Source organism: Hyposmocoma kahamanoa, unplaced genomic scaffold (assembly GCF_003589595.1).
Source record: "Hyposmocoma kahamanoa isolate Upper Pololo Valley unplaced genomic scaffold, ASM358959v1 78, whole genome shotgun sequence".
Classification (NCBI taxonomy): Eukaryota; Metazoa; Arthropoda; class Insecta; order Lepidoptera; family Cosmopterigidae; genus Hyposmocoma; species Hyposmocoma kahamanoa.
In genome coordinates this window covers 3880983-3897300 of record NW_020653945.1, presented here as the reverse complement: position 1 = coordinate 3897300, position 16318 = coordinate 3880983, and the positions used below count along the sequence as shown (strand labels likewise).

Genomic DNA, 16318 nt, shown 5'->3' with positions numbered 1-16318 from the left:
TTCTTTTTCATTTCACCTCACTAGCTCGGAAAGGCTTTCTTTCTCATTAGAAATGTACGCGCAAAAGCATTTTTAAAATTCGAACTTAACGACGGACTGTGGTGCAGCCATAGATATCGAAAACTATGGGTGCACCTAAGATTTAAAAAAAACACAACAAAAAACATAATGACACGTTCAACTACGCGATTTGTTTGATTAGGTATATTTTATTCTTATTATTGTTGATATTAAATGGATAACGATAACAAAATCTGTTTTAAAACTGATTTGTTATTGTAGTTCAACTGTTTTTCTTTTATCTACCATTTTCTTCGTTATAGTGAAGTGAAAAGTTGTGTATTTCGCTCGGCAGCAAAGTTGTTTTGCGTCTCGTGCCTTGAAACCGTCGTTACGCTCAGGGTTCTATTTTTTAAATATTCGCGTCGCCCATGGTTCAATCTTAGGCTCCTTGGCGTGCTCAGGTTTCAATACAAGCACTCACGTCAAACAACAACTTTGCAGCCTCGCAAAAATACCTTATTGTCCTGCTTTGAAGTGCAAAAATGATAATCGCACCAAAAATAATTACCCATGGTGGTATTTCATACCATCGAAGTCTTACTTTAAAAAATTTTCAATTTACTGTTTATCGAAATTATTTAATTGTTACAAAAAACGAAAGTAAAGCTTATACCCCTGCAATTTGATCGCTTTTTGTTTGGAGAACTAAATCAATAACTCCAATTCGTCGTCGTTCAGCAATAATCACTAGATGGCAGCATATCGAATGAAATTTCAATATAATATCAAAACGTCGTAACTTGTAATAATAGGTATTGATGGTATAGAACTTTCAACGATATATATAAATAAATAATAAATAACGCACACACTCAACATAGCCCCGCACTAGGGAAACCCTGTGTCGCGGGTGCCATGGACACACACATAGACAACCACAAATTACACCCAAACTCACGAGAGAAATAAATGTAGGCCATACAAACATTTCTCCCGGCCCGGGAATCGAACCTCAGACCTCTGCGTGGCAGTCCGGCATGGTAACCGTTCGGCCACGGAAGCAGTTAATATGCCAACATGGTAAAGTTTAAATTATATTTAGAATACAGAATTTGTTATTTCTTTTTAAATTTGAAAGTACGACCAATCAATATCAAGATTTTATTGTCAATGTCGACCAATCAATATTAAGATTTAAGAATGTGTGAGTTTTGGCGACATCGGTTCTGATAGTAATCGAGGCTTAAGGCTTCGTTGTTTTTTCTTCCGTGGATTCAACACACACTTTCCCGGCAAACATTAAAACTACATAATAACGGGTCCGCCAAATATTTTTTTTAAAATGAAATAAAAAAAATCTACTGAATATTTTCTCAAATTTCTTTTTTTATTTGAAAGTACAATCCTTCCGTTAATAATGAAAAATAATTTCATTCAAATGGCTGCCTCGGCTGGCCATGCAGTAGCCTACATGATCGGTCCAATTTTTAAACACATTATCGATTGTGTGCAGCTGTATTTCACCAATGGCTTCACGAATATTGTCCTTTAAAGCGTCAATTGTCTCTGGCTTGTCGGCGTAACACTTATCTTTGACGGCACCCCACAAATAATAGTCTAGTACATAACTAGCTTAAAAGGTCAAACAGACCTTTCAACAACTACGCAAGTGTATTCAGCATCATTGAGGTACATATAATGACACTTCATTGAAAATTTGCTATTCAAATTTGAATCTTCCGCTGTTTCCGTGTAGTAATTCTGTCTGGAGACTGTATAAACTATATTTCTCTAATCGCAAAAGGCCTTGGGACATCATCTATGATAGTTAACATTTAAATCAGTGACTCCATAGTGTGCTACTTGACCCCGTAATTAAAAAGTCAATTGTCCCAAATAATTGCAGATAGCAAAAACAAAATAATATTTTTATAAGGTCGAACACATGAACTTGTGGAATTGAAACTACTTGAAAATCGGCATTATAAGGGCATAATATTTTTTTTATAATATCAAGTGACGGCACGAACAAGTTGCGCTTGATGGTAAGTTAAACGTCTGTTAATAACAGTTCCAGTGCCACTCAAAGCTTTAAATCGCTAAGATTTCAGAGGCACTGCCACTGCGCCCTTCACCTTTCGACTTGAGTTGAAAAGTCAGTCCCATGTGCCTGTAATTTCACCAGCACCCTTACCTTACAAAACTGAATTTCCAGCAAACATACATTACATGCATTGCATTGAGTTTTCCAGCAAAAACTGAGTTACTGACCCTTTTGCTATCTTTTTACTAAGCGTCCTTGTTTATATGTGAAGTTTGTGTTTTAATTTTACTTTCTGTTTTTGATAATGATTTCAGTTTGTTTTATATTTTACATTTGAATGTTTCATTTTCTTGTTTTGTTTCTTTTATCGTCTTATTTGCAGTAAACAAATAAAAATACTTTCTTTCTTTCTAAGTTTTGTCGTCAAGCCATCATAGTGCGCCCCGACACAACTCGATTGTATTTTAGTATGAATTTTAATTAACTTGTAATAAAGATCACTATCGCAGTATACCTGAATGTAAATTCATATTTAATGTTCATGCAAACATTCCGTCACGTGGTCCAATAAGTTAGGCAAAGACTACGAACCTTCGCTTTAATTTTCATAAAAATATTCACGCGTTCCGCTATTGAGAAATTAACATCAATCCGCATGCAAGGCAGTGCAAACTGGTGTGAGTCGTACTGCTTTAATCATGCTTGTGAAAAAGTTCGTCCATAGTCCAGTATTGCCACCTTACCTATTTCTGCCGCTAAGCAGTAGGTAATGTATGCATTACTGCGTTCCGATTTTGAAGAGTAAAGCTGCTGGTGAAGTTACAGGCACACGGGACTTGTCAACTTATGTCTCAGGGTGACGGGCGCAGCGACAGTGCCCCTCAGATCCTTGCGATCTAAAGCTCCGAGTGGTACTGCGTTTGTTATGGACAGGCGTGCACTTTCCGCCAGGCGCACGACTTATGCATTCCAGTCATTTGGCATAAAAAAATCTATTTGCCAAGTTTTATTATAATCGGTTAAAGGTTATTAAAACCGGATTCATCCCCTAATTTGCCTGTCTTAGAGGTGAAATATTTTCTTCAAATTTGAATAGGATCACATCTGAAGTACTCCCTTTCTAACAAAAAAAAAAGAATCATCCAAATCGTATAGTTCACAAATGTTGGAGTAATCGCGTAACACACAAAACAAACAGTCGAATTAAGAACCTTCTCCTTTATTTGGTCGGTTAATAAACAATTAGCAATAGAAATAGTTGGTATACAAACTTACTACCACCAATCGAGACTATCTGTCTGCAAGTACACACTTCCTCGCGTACTAATTCAACTAGGATTTGAATTTTATTTGTACAGTGACAATTACCTATATAAATTAAATTTAAATTATGTATAAAATTAGAACTACTTCTTCATACAAATAAAAATTGCCAATATGAGAATTAGTTTTAATTCATATGACATCTACGTTAACTGCATCGGCCATGGTGACTACTAAAGCCAATATTAGACAGTAAGGGCAATAGTTTGTTTGTGCTTTGTTAACACAAACATAAGTTTGTTTGTGTAATGTTTTCCGTGTACACACATCAACACTGTCCAGGGATATTTTAGTTTTTCATGGATTGCAAAGAAACTACAAAAAAGTTCTTGAAATATTCTTATATCAAAATGCGCAGTATTTTATAATCTGACTGAAAATTTAATAAAAAATCTTTTTATATTTATTTTTAATGGCTTTTATGGCAAAAATAGAAAAAGGTAACTTTGTACTAAAATAACAACTTCTGTTTTTGTTTATTAAAGAGAATAACAAAATTAAATGAAACAATTAATGTGTTACAAAATAATATTTAATAATCTGTAAAACCACCTCGGATGTTTATAGCGCCTCTGCAACGATTGTGCATACTCAAAATGAGGCTATCAATATCTCCTTGTGAGATAAGGTCCCAGGTTCGACGAAGATGCATAAAAAGTTGATTTTCTGTCACCAGATTTTCGGGAAAATTTCGTAAAGCCATTCATCGAAGCTCGTCTCACGCGTGCTCAATCGGATTTAAAAATCTGGGACTGTTACTGCAGCCATTGACTTACTATTCGAGCTGTGTGAGGGCGAGCATTATCATGCATAGGCATAAAGTCCTGACCCATTTGCAACCGATGTGGTTGGACAAATGAGTTCAGTTCTCCCTCCTAGGCGTATTCCTGCCCATACCATAATTGTTCCGCCTTGATATGGATGGACTTCCTGGGCATTTTGCAGGCGACTCGTACGTCCAGGTGTTCGCCAAACGCGTATTCTTCGTGTATCTGGATGGAAGTCGAACCGAGATTCATCCGAGAATAACACCCTAGACCATTGTCTATTGTTCCAAACCAAATGTTCATTTGCCCACTGTTATCTTCGACCGCGATTGCCTCGTCGTAGTGCTGGAACCCGTAGTGGTCTACAAGCATGTAGGTTGACTTCGTGCAGTCTCCTCCTCACAGTTTGATCGCTCACTAGGACCTGGTGTTCCGATTGAAGCTTTAAAACCAATTGCCTAGACGTAACTTGGGTTGTGTCTTTGCTGTAACTTGTAGAAATTGGTCTTGTCTTGCGGTAGTCACCCGACTATTCCCTGTGTGCCGCACAACCACATCGCCAGTGTCTCGGTAGCAAGACCATAATCTTGACATGCAGCTTTGACTGGTGCTACTGGCATCAGCAACATTGCACAGGACCGGCTTCTAGCATGCCTACGGCTATCAACATCTCATCTTTAGTTAAATGTCGGCGTTCCATAGTATAGAAACAACCACCAGTAATAATGCAGTTAATAAATTTGTGAAAAAAAATTAAATTCCGTTTAAAAACAATTTAATCTTTAAGACACACAGAGGAAAACAAACTATCGTAACAAAATTAACAAAATATTATCCGCATCAGCCGTTCTTTTGTTTTAAATTTGAATTTAGAATGTGCCAGTGAAATATCCCTAGACAGTGTTGATGTGTGTATTAAATAGTGTTTTCAAATCGATAGACTCAGGAAGCGGACAGTGTGGCCAGTATACATAACACTGGCTGGTTTGAGTATATTCGCCATTTACTTCTGAGATTGAGACTGAACATACTAAAGTCATTCGGATACATCACAAAAATGATGATAAAGTAGCATTACGTTGCGACATAAGCCTTTCGTGTATACGATAAAACTCCTTAGACTTATATTTAAAAAAGGAATAGTGCCCCAGAGTTGAAGCACGCTATGAAACATTTATCAACAGTGTTCTGTTCCAACAAAGCATTGTTATATGTAGATACTTACAAACATTAGACGCAGCTCATCAAATCTATACATTTAGTCAACACTAAACATTTTGGTACAAGTGTAAGTCATCATCTAAACAAAATTAAACTTGTTGCCAATATGACGTAGTGCCAAAACAGACTTTTCTATTTTAACTGCATATGACGTATACGTATTAAGCGGTTAATTGTAAAATCGGTATTGCACTTTTAGAATATTATTATTTAGTGTTAGTGTTCATTTTGCCGAGTAATATTTGTACGGAAAGAAATGCCACGAAATGTGTGAATGAGAAATCGGGATGCGCGTAAATGCGTTGGTGTTATATTTATAAATTTTCAGAGCTATATACCTGTTTGTGTTTTTGTAAATATGTTCCCAGCTATGTGTGTTATTCACTGAGAAGGTAATTTTCAATTATATCGTTATGTTTACTGTGCTTTCGATTTTAGGATTGCAAGAAATGTAACAAAGTTGTGGCTAACACATATGCTTTATTTTTGTTCAAGTGCTGTGGTCTGGGATATAAGTTTCTTAATTATAATTAAGTAAGTATTATTAGCTCGCAGCTCGCGCTGATCATTCTCCATCTTTTCCTTCCAGCGGTAACTAGGCAACTTCCAATTGGCTGCTGAATGGCCGAGAATCACTTACAACAGACCGCAATGGCGTCTTCTATTTGCGGAAGCCAATATTCCATTTGGGTCACTGCGCCAAGGTATTATTTTAATTCCTACAGTATTTATCGAGAGTAGATTTTTATGATGGCTACGCTGTTTTGTAGAAAGAGCGAAAGTGCCATTTCGAAAAATGTTTTTGGGTAACATGTTTTAGTTTTTCACGATTGTTTTAAAATATTTACGTGTCGTGTTTTAAATTCACCGACGACATATTTCTTTTTCAAATGTTTGGGGATCTTCACGGGTTCCATGGTCCCGGCTAACTGATAGTACAGTATTTTTATATCGTAAAATATGAGATGTTATACCGAACAAACATTGTAAGAGCACCTATTATCTATGCGTTAGGCAGGTAGGTAGGTTCAAAAATATCTCAATGCTATTTAATGCTATTGGGATAAGACGTATAACTGAAATGTAATGTTTGTGTCCACAAAATTTTCCACAACATTGTCATGCGGCCAAGATACTTCCTCAAAAATTTTTCATCTTCATTATTAAATATTGCTTTTATTTTGGGTCTGCCCATTGGCAAATGAGTTGCCATGGACAGTCGTTCTTGTCAGGTCTATACGTTTCATAATTGAAGATAAAATATAAAATTTAAGTTACGGAACACTATACAAAAGAAAATAATACAAAGTAGAGATGTCAAAATTTTACACTATTTTTTTATGATAACAAGTTACAGGAAGAACTGTCCATAGCAGGTGCAATGCTACTCAGAGCTTTAAATCAAGGCCAAGATCTGAGGAGCAATGCCACTGTGCCCGTCCCTGAGACATAAGTTGCAGTCCCATGTGCCTGTAATTTCAATAACCTTGCTCTTCAAAACCGGAACGCAGTCATGCTCACATTGCTGCGTGGCCGCAAAAATAGTTAAAGTGGCAATAGTTTTCGGGACGAAATTTCACAAGGTGCTCTACTGGTGCTAATTTGATAAATATTCCCAAGGTAATGTCTTGGTATCTACGTAGTTAGGTAATTTATATTGTTTGTATTATACACTATACTGCATATTATTAAGTACATAACCCATATAATCAGTAGGAAAACATAAACATGTCCTCAAGTGATCAATTTGTGCACTAAGAATCCAGTAAATTAATCGCTCGATAACATATGCGCGGGCGCACGTTTTCACTCAGTGACTGCAAACAAAGTATTCCTTCAATATGAACTTCATATTAATGGGAAATTATTTATTGTAATTATTCGACTTGATATGAAGATAATGATTTTGTTTGATGATTTTTTTTTTTTTTTTGATAACATTCTATCAATGACTTAAGTCAATATTGAAGAATATAGACGATTAGGTAGGCGCACTCAGTAAGACAAAGCTATACCATAGTATAATAAGATCAAGTATGGTAACTCCATAAAAATGTAGCAACGCGACTCGTATGTGTGCACACCCCCCGAGAGCGCCGTATACGGACGCACACATAGTCTCGCAGTGAACTCGCTTTGCATAGTGCGGGTCGTTGCGTCGGTCGCACGCACCATTTAACATAGAGTTGAAACGTTCGCTCGATGTTTAAAAATGATGTCAAGTAACATGTCTAGGTAAATGTTTATTGTTGCGTTTATGGTTGTTTGATCAAGAATACGTCTAATCGGAATTGTCGTTTCTCTCGATACCTACAAAAAATGTGTAACTTACCTATGTTCAGTAACTGGACATAGGCAAGTTACACATTTTTTTATTTGCTTATCTCAAGACTTTGGTGGCCCAACGATACAACAAACAATTTACCATTTTGTATCAATTTTTGTGTATTTCTTGTTGTACCGTTTTTTGTTGAAAATAATATTCTTTAGAACCGATTTCAAAAAAAGCAGGAGGTTCTCAATTGGTCTGTATGTTTTTTTTGTATGTAACTATTGGCGAACCGATTTAGCTGATTCTTTTTTGTTGGAAAGAAGGTACCTCAGTACTAGTCCCATTTAAATTTGAAGAAAATATTCCACGTCTAAGGGTGGCAAACTAGGGGATGAATCCGTTGTGAAACAAAAAACAAAGTCTACTGAAATTATTTAACAGTCATTTCAATAGTTTTATACATTAACGCAGACGAACTAACTGTCTGTATAGGTAACATGTAAAGTAACTTATGTATTGTGTTATGCTTTTATTGTTTAAGTGAAATACAGTTTCTTTTATATTAAATGAAGGTATTGTTACATTGTGCTAATTTTAATCACGTTTACAAGCTTGACTTACGATGGTATAATATTATTTATTATGCATTATTGAGCATATTTGGCTGTAGAGCCCTCAGCTTTTAAACTGGTAACAAATAATTAAGAAACTCAAAACGTAACTATAGAAGGCAATACCTAAACTAAAAATTAATTTACGTAAAAACTGTAACTAAAAAAACCCGCCATTATTTCTGTCGAGTCTTAAGTTTCTACTGCGATACTTAATAATAACGCATAGAAACCTTGCCCGCACACGCTAAGTGAGGCAAATTGAAGCGCTCCCAAAGGGCCTTCACGAGCGGGCGGGCCTACAGTGATCAAGGTCAACTTGCACCGCGAACAGCTCCAGAATTTTAGCTAAAAATGACGAAATGTGGGGTAAATGAGTGTAAAAATACGTCAGACAAACATAAAATAGATACTAACATCACATTCCACAAGGAAGTAACGCGTTTCAACGTTTTCGTGTATTTTTATATAAATATTCACTAAAACCGAAAATTAACTTACTACTAAAACTAGCCTACATGAATTTGATTTTTGCCTCACTTGTGACAGTTCGTTTGATATGAAACTATCATTCTATGCGTTATTATTCTAAGCTGCAATACATTAAAGCGAGTCCAAATAAAGTTCCATTACATTTATTTCAATTTTGAATATGCGTTTTGGCAAAGGCGTTGCTACGTGCAGCCATTCTTGCCAGGTCCATAAATTTTATAGCTGAAGATAAAATAGGAGAATTCATTTATAGATACAACATTACACAGATCAGATCGTCTAAACTAACATTAAAAATGTAACTTTTATTGCTTATATTTAGTGGAAAGTTTTGAAAATAAAAATCAAGATAAGGTTCGAAATCCGATTGTACTTTTTTGCATGTTACACGATTACTCCGATATTTGTGAGCGTATCTCGAAGATTCCAGATTTCAGCTGGCACTAAGTCTAGACGTTATCTATCAGATGAATTCATTAGGATATACATATCAATATCTTGGGAAAGAAAGGCTATAATAGCGAATTGTATAAAAAAGATTTGTTTATGTAGTTGGGTTCAAGTTTTCAAGCTCCTTCTGTCTTTCTACTCAAAATGTAGTGATTCGCCAACAAGTTTTTTTTTTCGACTGTATTTCTTTTGTTTTTTTGTATATTCTATATTCTTTTTTATTGGAAAGAGTGTACCTCAGTAGTGATCCCATTCAAAATTCAAGACAATATTTCACCTCTAAAGATGACAAATTAGAGGACGTATCCGGTTTATTGAATTTCACCCACTTTCCGTTAACCGATTTAAATAAAACTTGGCACATAGATGTGATTCTAATGAAAACAAAATGTTATTGTGACCTAGAGGTGATTTGATGATGGAAATGACAGACAGATGAGAGGAACTCTTCGACAGTATACATCAGTTACTTTGTGTTTGGGCTCATATGATAGCGTTTCAGATATCGTCGAGGAGACCGCGGTAATGAGGTCGGTTTTTTATAACTAGTTATAAGAATCTCCTGTACGTTTTGATACTCCTTTCCTATTTTATACGGACTAATCTTTATTCTTTGAATGTATATAAATATATTAAGCTACTTACGTAAATACTTACTTCTATATCACTTTAAAATTAACCAATGGGCTCTGTACAATTAGCGCCCAGTTACACGATGAGAAAGTATTCGCGCGGCCGCCGCGCGGCGACCGCGCATATACCGCGCTTTCACGTATATTAATGGTGAATATGAATTCTACTTGCTAGGCAACAACATTTAAATTCCTCGGAATAATAAAGACAAGCCAGTCTCGCTCGCGCGCCCGGTACGCTCATTTAAGTTAAAACGTAAAAGCTAAATAAATAGAGCGCATTTTCCATGAGAGTTACACAGTTGACGCGCGGCGTGAGCGCGATAAAATTCGTGTCTACTAAATGCGCCCTTAAGGTATGATGGCTTCGAAGTTGTTAATATTTACATTCAAATACCGTCACGTACTTAAGACGATGTCATCCTTGCAAAGAAATTATGTGACACTAAAATTGATGTCAAAGTCATTGTTATAGTAGCGCCATTCAAGTGTGTCAGAAGCACGAGAATTCTCGTACATACACCTGTTTTTTGACTGTGCGGTCTAAGGCGCCAGACTCACACACCTGTTTTTCTTTAAATTTCTACACATACTATAGGTACCACCATTACGTAGAATGAAGGCACAATCACATCAGTTTTTTTTTGGTTACTAACTGAAAAACGATAGCAAGAATTAGATACAAGAAACCTACTGCAGCTCAACACTACAGGCAACAATTTGGACTATATTCAACTCATAAGAGTTTATAAGCAAAAATAAAATAAAGTTAAATAAATAAATGTTTTTTGTATTCTACCCGTCTGGCAGCCCTAGCGCCACTATCCCAGCTCCAAAAGTAATTTCTAAATCAGCGAAAATGTAGCGTAATTTAAGCGGGTTTTAGTAGCAGTAGAGCTTGTTTTGAAAGAATTCGTACACGAAAGTACTGATACCTACCTATTTCTGCTGCCAAGCAATAACATGAGCATTACTGCGTTGTGTTTTAAAGAGTACGGGTGCTGGTGAAACCATAGGCACATGGGACTCGTCAACTTGGTAAAGTTAAAAAAGTTTTAGTAGGTTTCCAAAATTTTTGGCTAACCGCCCACTTAGCAAGATAAAAAAATTCAACGCTACAAAAAGTTTAAAAAAAAAACACGTATTTTATTTATATATTAACATATGACATAAACTCACAAAGAAAAAGAATTATATATTCGTAGTGAACTTTGTATAGATAATTCCGGTTTTTCTTTTCAAATGCGGTAACACACCCTGGACAGCATCAACGCCCCCTAATTGCTTCCGAGGTCCCTGCCCCCTAGGACTTTTAGCGCCCACTAGGATACTACGATTTAAAGCATCGAGAGGCATTGCAACTGTTATGGGTATACGTGGCTCTTACCACTTGTCACTTGACATTCTATTAAAAAAAAAAACGGAAATGCAGTCAGATAATGGGACGAGACAGGGATAATCCGTATTAAATTTAAAAAAAGTAATCAATAATTAGCTCATGGAATTTTTTTGACTATGAAAATAGGTTCAGAAAGAAGTCCTAAAGTAATTAGGTACCTGCTCCAACATAAACCACCACAACTTACTTTAGTAATTGTAATTATTAGTTGTGCATCACATGTTAAGCGCTACAACTCTACCTCATCACACTGAATGCACACAGCACAAGACTACGTTGCTACTACACAAGATTACGTTGATAGCAAAAACAAAATGGATTTAGGTGACCTTAATACGCACACAACCTTCACTATTGGCGTTTTTATGTGACGGTGCGTCAGTCCTATTATATTGGCTTTATATTTGCATTTAAATATACTTATTTTATTTCTGAACGTTTTTTGACACACTTCCAGTGTTTAGATTGTTTGGTTTTATTCAATCCACAAGATTTTACAAAAATGCCGTGCTGTATTGCAATGTTTTTTTTATTTTGATGTGATTAATGTAATATGGTTCTTCTACACTGCACAAAAACTACAACGAAATACACAGGGAAACGCTATTTTCCAATACCAAACGACGATTTCAAAATGGTCGTAAAGATATTTATAACGATTTCAAGCGAAAACATGTCAGAAAATTAAACTATTAAAGAAAAATTACAATATAAGATTTGGCCGTATGGTCGACCTTACCTTAGCCGGTCCCGAAAGACGAAAAATTGTACGACCACCAGTATGAGAGTTCTTTAGCTGCTCTTTACGGCTTTTTATAATTTTGTACATCTAATTACAATGGTCTCAAATGGTCAACTTTTCTTTACTAAACTTACTTCAATATAAAAGTTACCATTACGTATGGTGAGGAATGAACTTAAAAATGTTCAAGAGACCTTTTTACATTACATTTCAAAACACCATTCCATTAACAAGGAACTTATATTTTGTAAATTCACATTTCAGCACCATACGATTTATTTATATTGCATTTGAAAAATTAAAACTGCTCAGGTACCTAAATTTGTACATATAAAAACCAAAACACATACTTATTTTATATTTTCATAAATTAAGGACGTAATTAATGTTGAATAACGAGTTCTACGAGTTCTTAACAACACTAACAAAAAGCTTAGCTCAACAACAATAAAAATTGAGAGCAATAAATAAATACAAAAATTTAGCTCAAGTTGGACTGAGTAAACAATTTTATTAGCGATGGCGATAAATATGGAATATGGCGTCAAAGTTTTTTTTTGTAATTATTACATTGGCACTTCGCGGATAGGTTTTTAGTTTTTAGCTGATAAAAGTGATATAATGATACCATTTGTGGTATATAACATGAAGGCACCCAAATTAAACGATTTTGTGAAACACTAATTCTGTCATAACAATCAACATACGGATTTTTGTTCTTCTAAATCTTTAGTAAACCTAAAAGACTTTAGAGTAGCCATAACCTTTACTAGAAAAATTGTTAGGTACAGTGTTATATACGTACAGAAAAATCGCGCCATGCTTCAAAACCTGACCTTTCTATGAAGAGACAAAACTTGCTTTTAGCATCTGCTAATTACAATCTTTATTGACATACGTATTTTTCTGAGGTTGAGTGACGTGTAACTGCAGATATTTAACCTTCACCTTGTTCACTACGTAATGTAGACTACCATGATTTTTAATTACAAAATCGAAGGATTATACACCTTGTATTGAGTAAACTTGTTTCGAACACTAGGTACTTTACGTCAGTAGGTAAACTTCTAGAATCAGTAGAATACGTTTTTTATCATTTTTTAGTACCTCTCTATTATAAAATTATCTAATTCCCACACTAGTTTAATGTGATTTATTTGGGATTTGCTACTAACGAAATGGAGAGATATACATACATTTAGCAGGGTAGGAGTTTCCACATCAAACACTGTTACTTTTGCACGTTGAAATACAAATAAATCAAGGGTTTTAGCAGTTAGATATATTTTTTAGAATTAAGCATAATAGCAAGCTTGAAGAATAACATGGCGCACGCAATTAAGTTGCACTATATTCCAAAAAGGTATCAAGTAAATGTGCTTAATGTGAAAAGCTTGACATGGTCTTAATTGTACTAAGATTATAATCTGTATACTTTTAAAAAACCGTTACAACACGAACCTGTGGGTTTGTAGGTAAGATTTAAAGTTTTTGATATTAAATACGAAGTAAACAAGTAAAAATACTGCGGTTCAAATACTAGGAACTGTAAGTGTTCGTTTAATAGGTGCAAGATCATTAAAAGTGCTTTAAAAATCAATTTATATAATGAATCCTGTTGTCAAGTTAATTGGTGCAGTCTCTCAAAAGTAGCTAATGTAAAATAAATGAAAAATAAATAATCGGCGGTACAAATTAAAGTTTGCCTTCATGCCTTGCATGGAGAATCAAAGTCGTTATCGCAGTGCGAAGTGTAATGGAACCGAGAACGCCGAGTCTTTGTTTGCACGAAGGTAGATATATACCTACGTATAAGAAAACTCAACTTACCCGAAGGGAATGTCTGGAAAACTAGTAGAGAAAACACTATAAATCCTGTCAACATGTTTCCAGTACTAATTCGTACACACTAAACATTGATTTAAAATTGAGAATCGTTTGCATCGTGAAGACGAAGTAAAAACTAGTTTAAAACTATCACACAAGGTTATCTTGCACAGAATGTGAATTAAAAACTGTTTTGTTTTATGAAATAGAAACAGTTACGTGTCGTAATTTTGATTTAGATCACTGTTCTTTCGCGTGTGCACTCATTATGGAGCATTTTGGCGCGAGAATTATATCCCGACGTGCGATCGCTACGGCGAACGAAGCGGACTTGGGCAAACAAATGAGCGGCGGCGGGTGACTGTAGTAGCGAACAAGCAAAACCACGAACTGAACTAGCGCTTGACGTTGGCGGACGACTACGACCGTTTGGTGAACGGTTGTTGCGATGCGGCAGTGAATATTACCACCTATGTACACCGTTCCCAAGTCAACAAAGCCTTATCTACTTATGTAGAATATATCGTACCATTACGTACATTCGCAGACCATCTAGAACTAATTGTTCATTGAGTGTGATCACGAAATTTTTCTAGGTTCCCCTATTCAGCGTACAACACTAACCGCTCGTAATTTCATCTATGAATTCGATACTGGTTGTCTATTATGTAGTGTAGAGCACGAAAAATAGAAAGAAACCCAATTATAATACAAACATTTATATTTAACCTCATTGACTATCCTTAACCTCTAACAAACATTACCCAAAACAGTTTTTGCAAATAGGTTACGTAGACAAATTTTTTTAAACTGCAACTTGCAAAAAAGTTTTTATTTCTGTCAAGGAAGTAGTACCGTCGATGATTAACAAATCAATTTGAAGTAGATTGTAAATTGGTTTTAGTTTTATAAAAGAACAAAACTTAATGTAGTTCATAGCTATCGCATTATTTTTATCGTCGAATCATATATCATCATTTAAAATAAAATGAGTTAAAATAATAATGTCGGAAAAGTTTTTCAAAGGCGGGAAAATTATTTCGTATCCGAACCATATTGGATGGAAAAAATAATCCGAACACAGATTTTTTTTATTTATAGAGCTTTGGCTACAAGACAATGGGGTTAAAACTAAATAAAAAAAACTTGACATTCTAAATTGGACAATTGTTACTTTAAATTAATGGACTAATCCTAAATACGATAATGTAACAAATAATAATATAATCTGTATGTACAGAAAAATAGGGAAATATTTACAAAAGGCCAAAAGTATTAATAAAAAAATGCAAAATAACATTATGCAAATAGACATTTTTAACAGGCCTGAAGAGAATTAAATAAATTATCTATATTTACAACTTCTTTACGTAGATAACAAGCTTTAGAGATTGAAAAATGGACAATAAAAAATAAGTAATCAATGTCACAGGGTTGATGAACTTACAGATAGATTGTCTTGGCATGTTTTTTATTATAGCTATAGTTGTACAAACGACGAACGAAGGAAACAGACCTTACACACTCGATTTGTTATAGTTTTATAAGTTATCTTGCCAATAAGTACAACAAAGTACACACATGATAAAATACATAAGAAAGTTCAAATTGATATTTTCAACTGATACGAAAGATATTGTATCAGATAAAATATTGATTATTCCCAACGTCGTTTATTAAGTTCCTCAGCATCAGAAAGTATTTTATACCCTACGTTATATTGTAAATGATTTTTTATAAATGCAACGAATATTACGGGACCCATTGTTCACTAAAAAACTTACTTAAAATTAGCCATTATCCAAATTATGTATAAAAAAGTCACTTCACAATCGTCATTTGCACAAAGTACATTTTGCCTACCTCCTGATATAAATAATATACACCGCACAATTACATAAATTCCTGAAGTTAAGTAATCTAAATTTTTAACAGTACGCTGATGATATTGTGTTGTAAACATCTACTAGAAATTTATTACAAGCACAAAACACTAGCGATGAAGGCTTAAATTGTATGTATCAATATTATAAAACAAATATCCAAATTTGACATTTGGATATCAATCCCCTTAAAAGTTCTCTAATGTTATTTAGTAAAAAGTTTGATTTTAACCCTGTACATATCAATATAAAATATTGTTCTGTAAAAATAAGTTTAATTAAGGAAAATAATTTTTTAGGAGTAGTATTCGATTCAAAAATGCTTTTTGGTTCCCATATTAATAAAATAGTTAATAAAATGCAAAAAAAAGTGTAAATATAATGCGTCATTTAGCGAGTGTAGGTTGGGGTATGGACCCTAAACTTTTAAATATCATTTATAAGGCAATTGTTAGGAATCACTATGATTATGAATTAATAGTTTTTGGAAAATTTATGAGTCTTACGAACATATTGCACCAGTTATGAACCATAACTGGTGCAATATGTTCTGCACCCATTAATTCTTTAGAAATAGAGGCTGGTATATGTCCAATTGATGTAAGACTTCAATATCTCACAGAAAAATTCACAATGAAAGTTTTAGGCAATA

General features: G+C 34.6%; 1 protein-coding gene across 1 annotated transcript in view; it reads right to left on the bottom strand.

The window, feature by feature from the left end:
* LOC113232918 overlaps window positions 1-14164 on the bottom strand; it is a 128053-nt gene extending 113889 nt beyond the window's left edge. Inside the window, exon 1 of the mRNA XM_026467819.1 lies at window positions 13787-14164. Coding sequence (XP_026323604.1) covers window positions 13787-13841 — 55 coding nt within the window. The 5' untranslated portion in view covers window positions 13842-14164. The remainder of the gene's footprint in view (window positions 1-13786) is intronic.
* Window positions 14165-16318: the final 2154 nt, after the last annotated feature.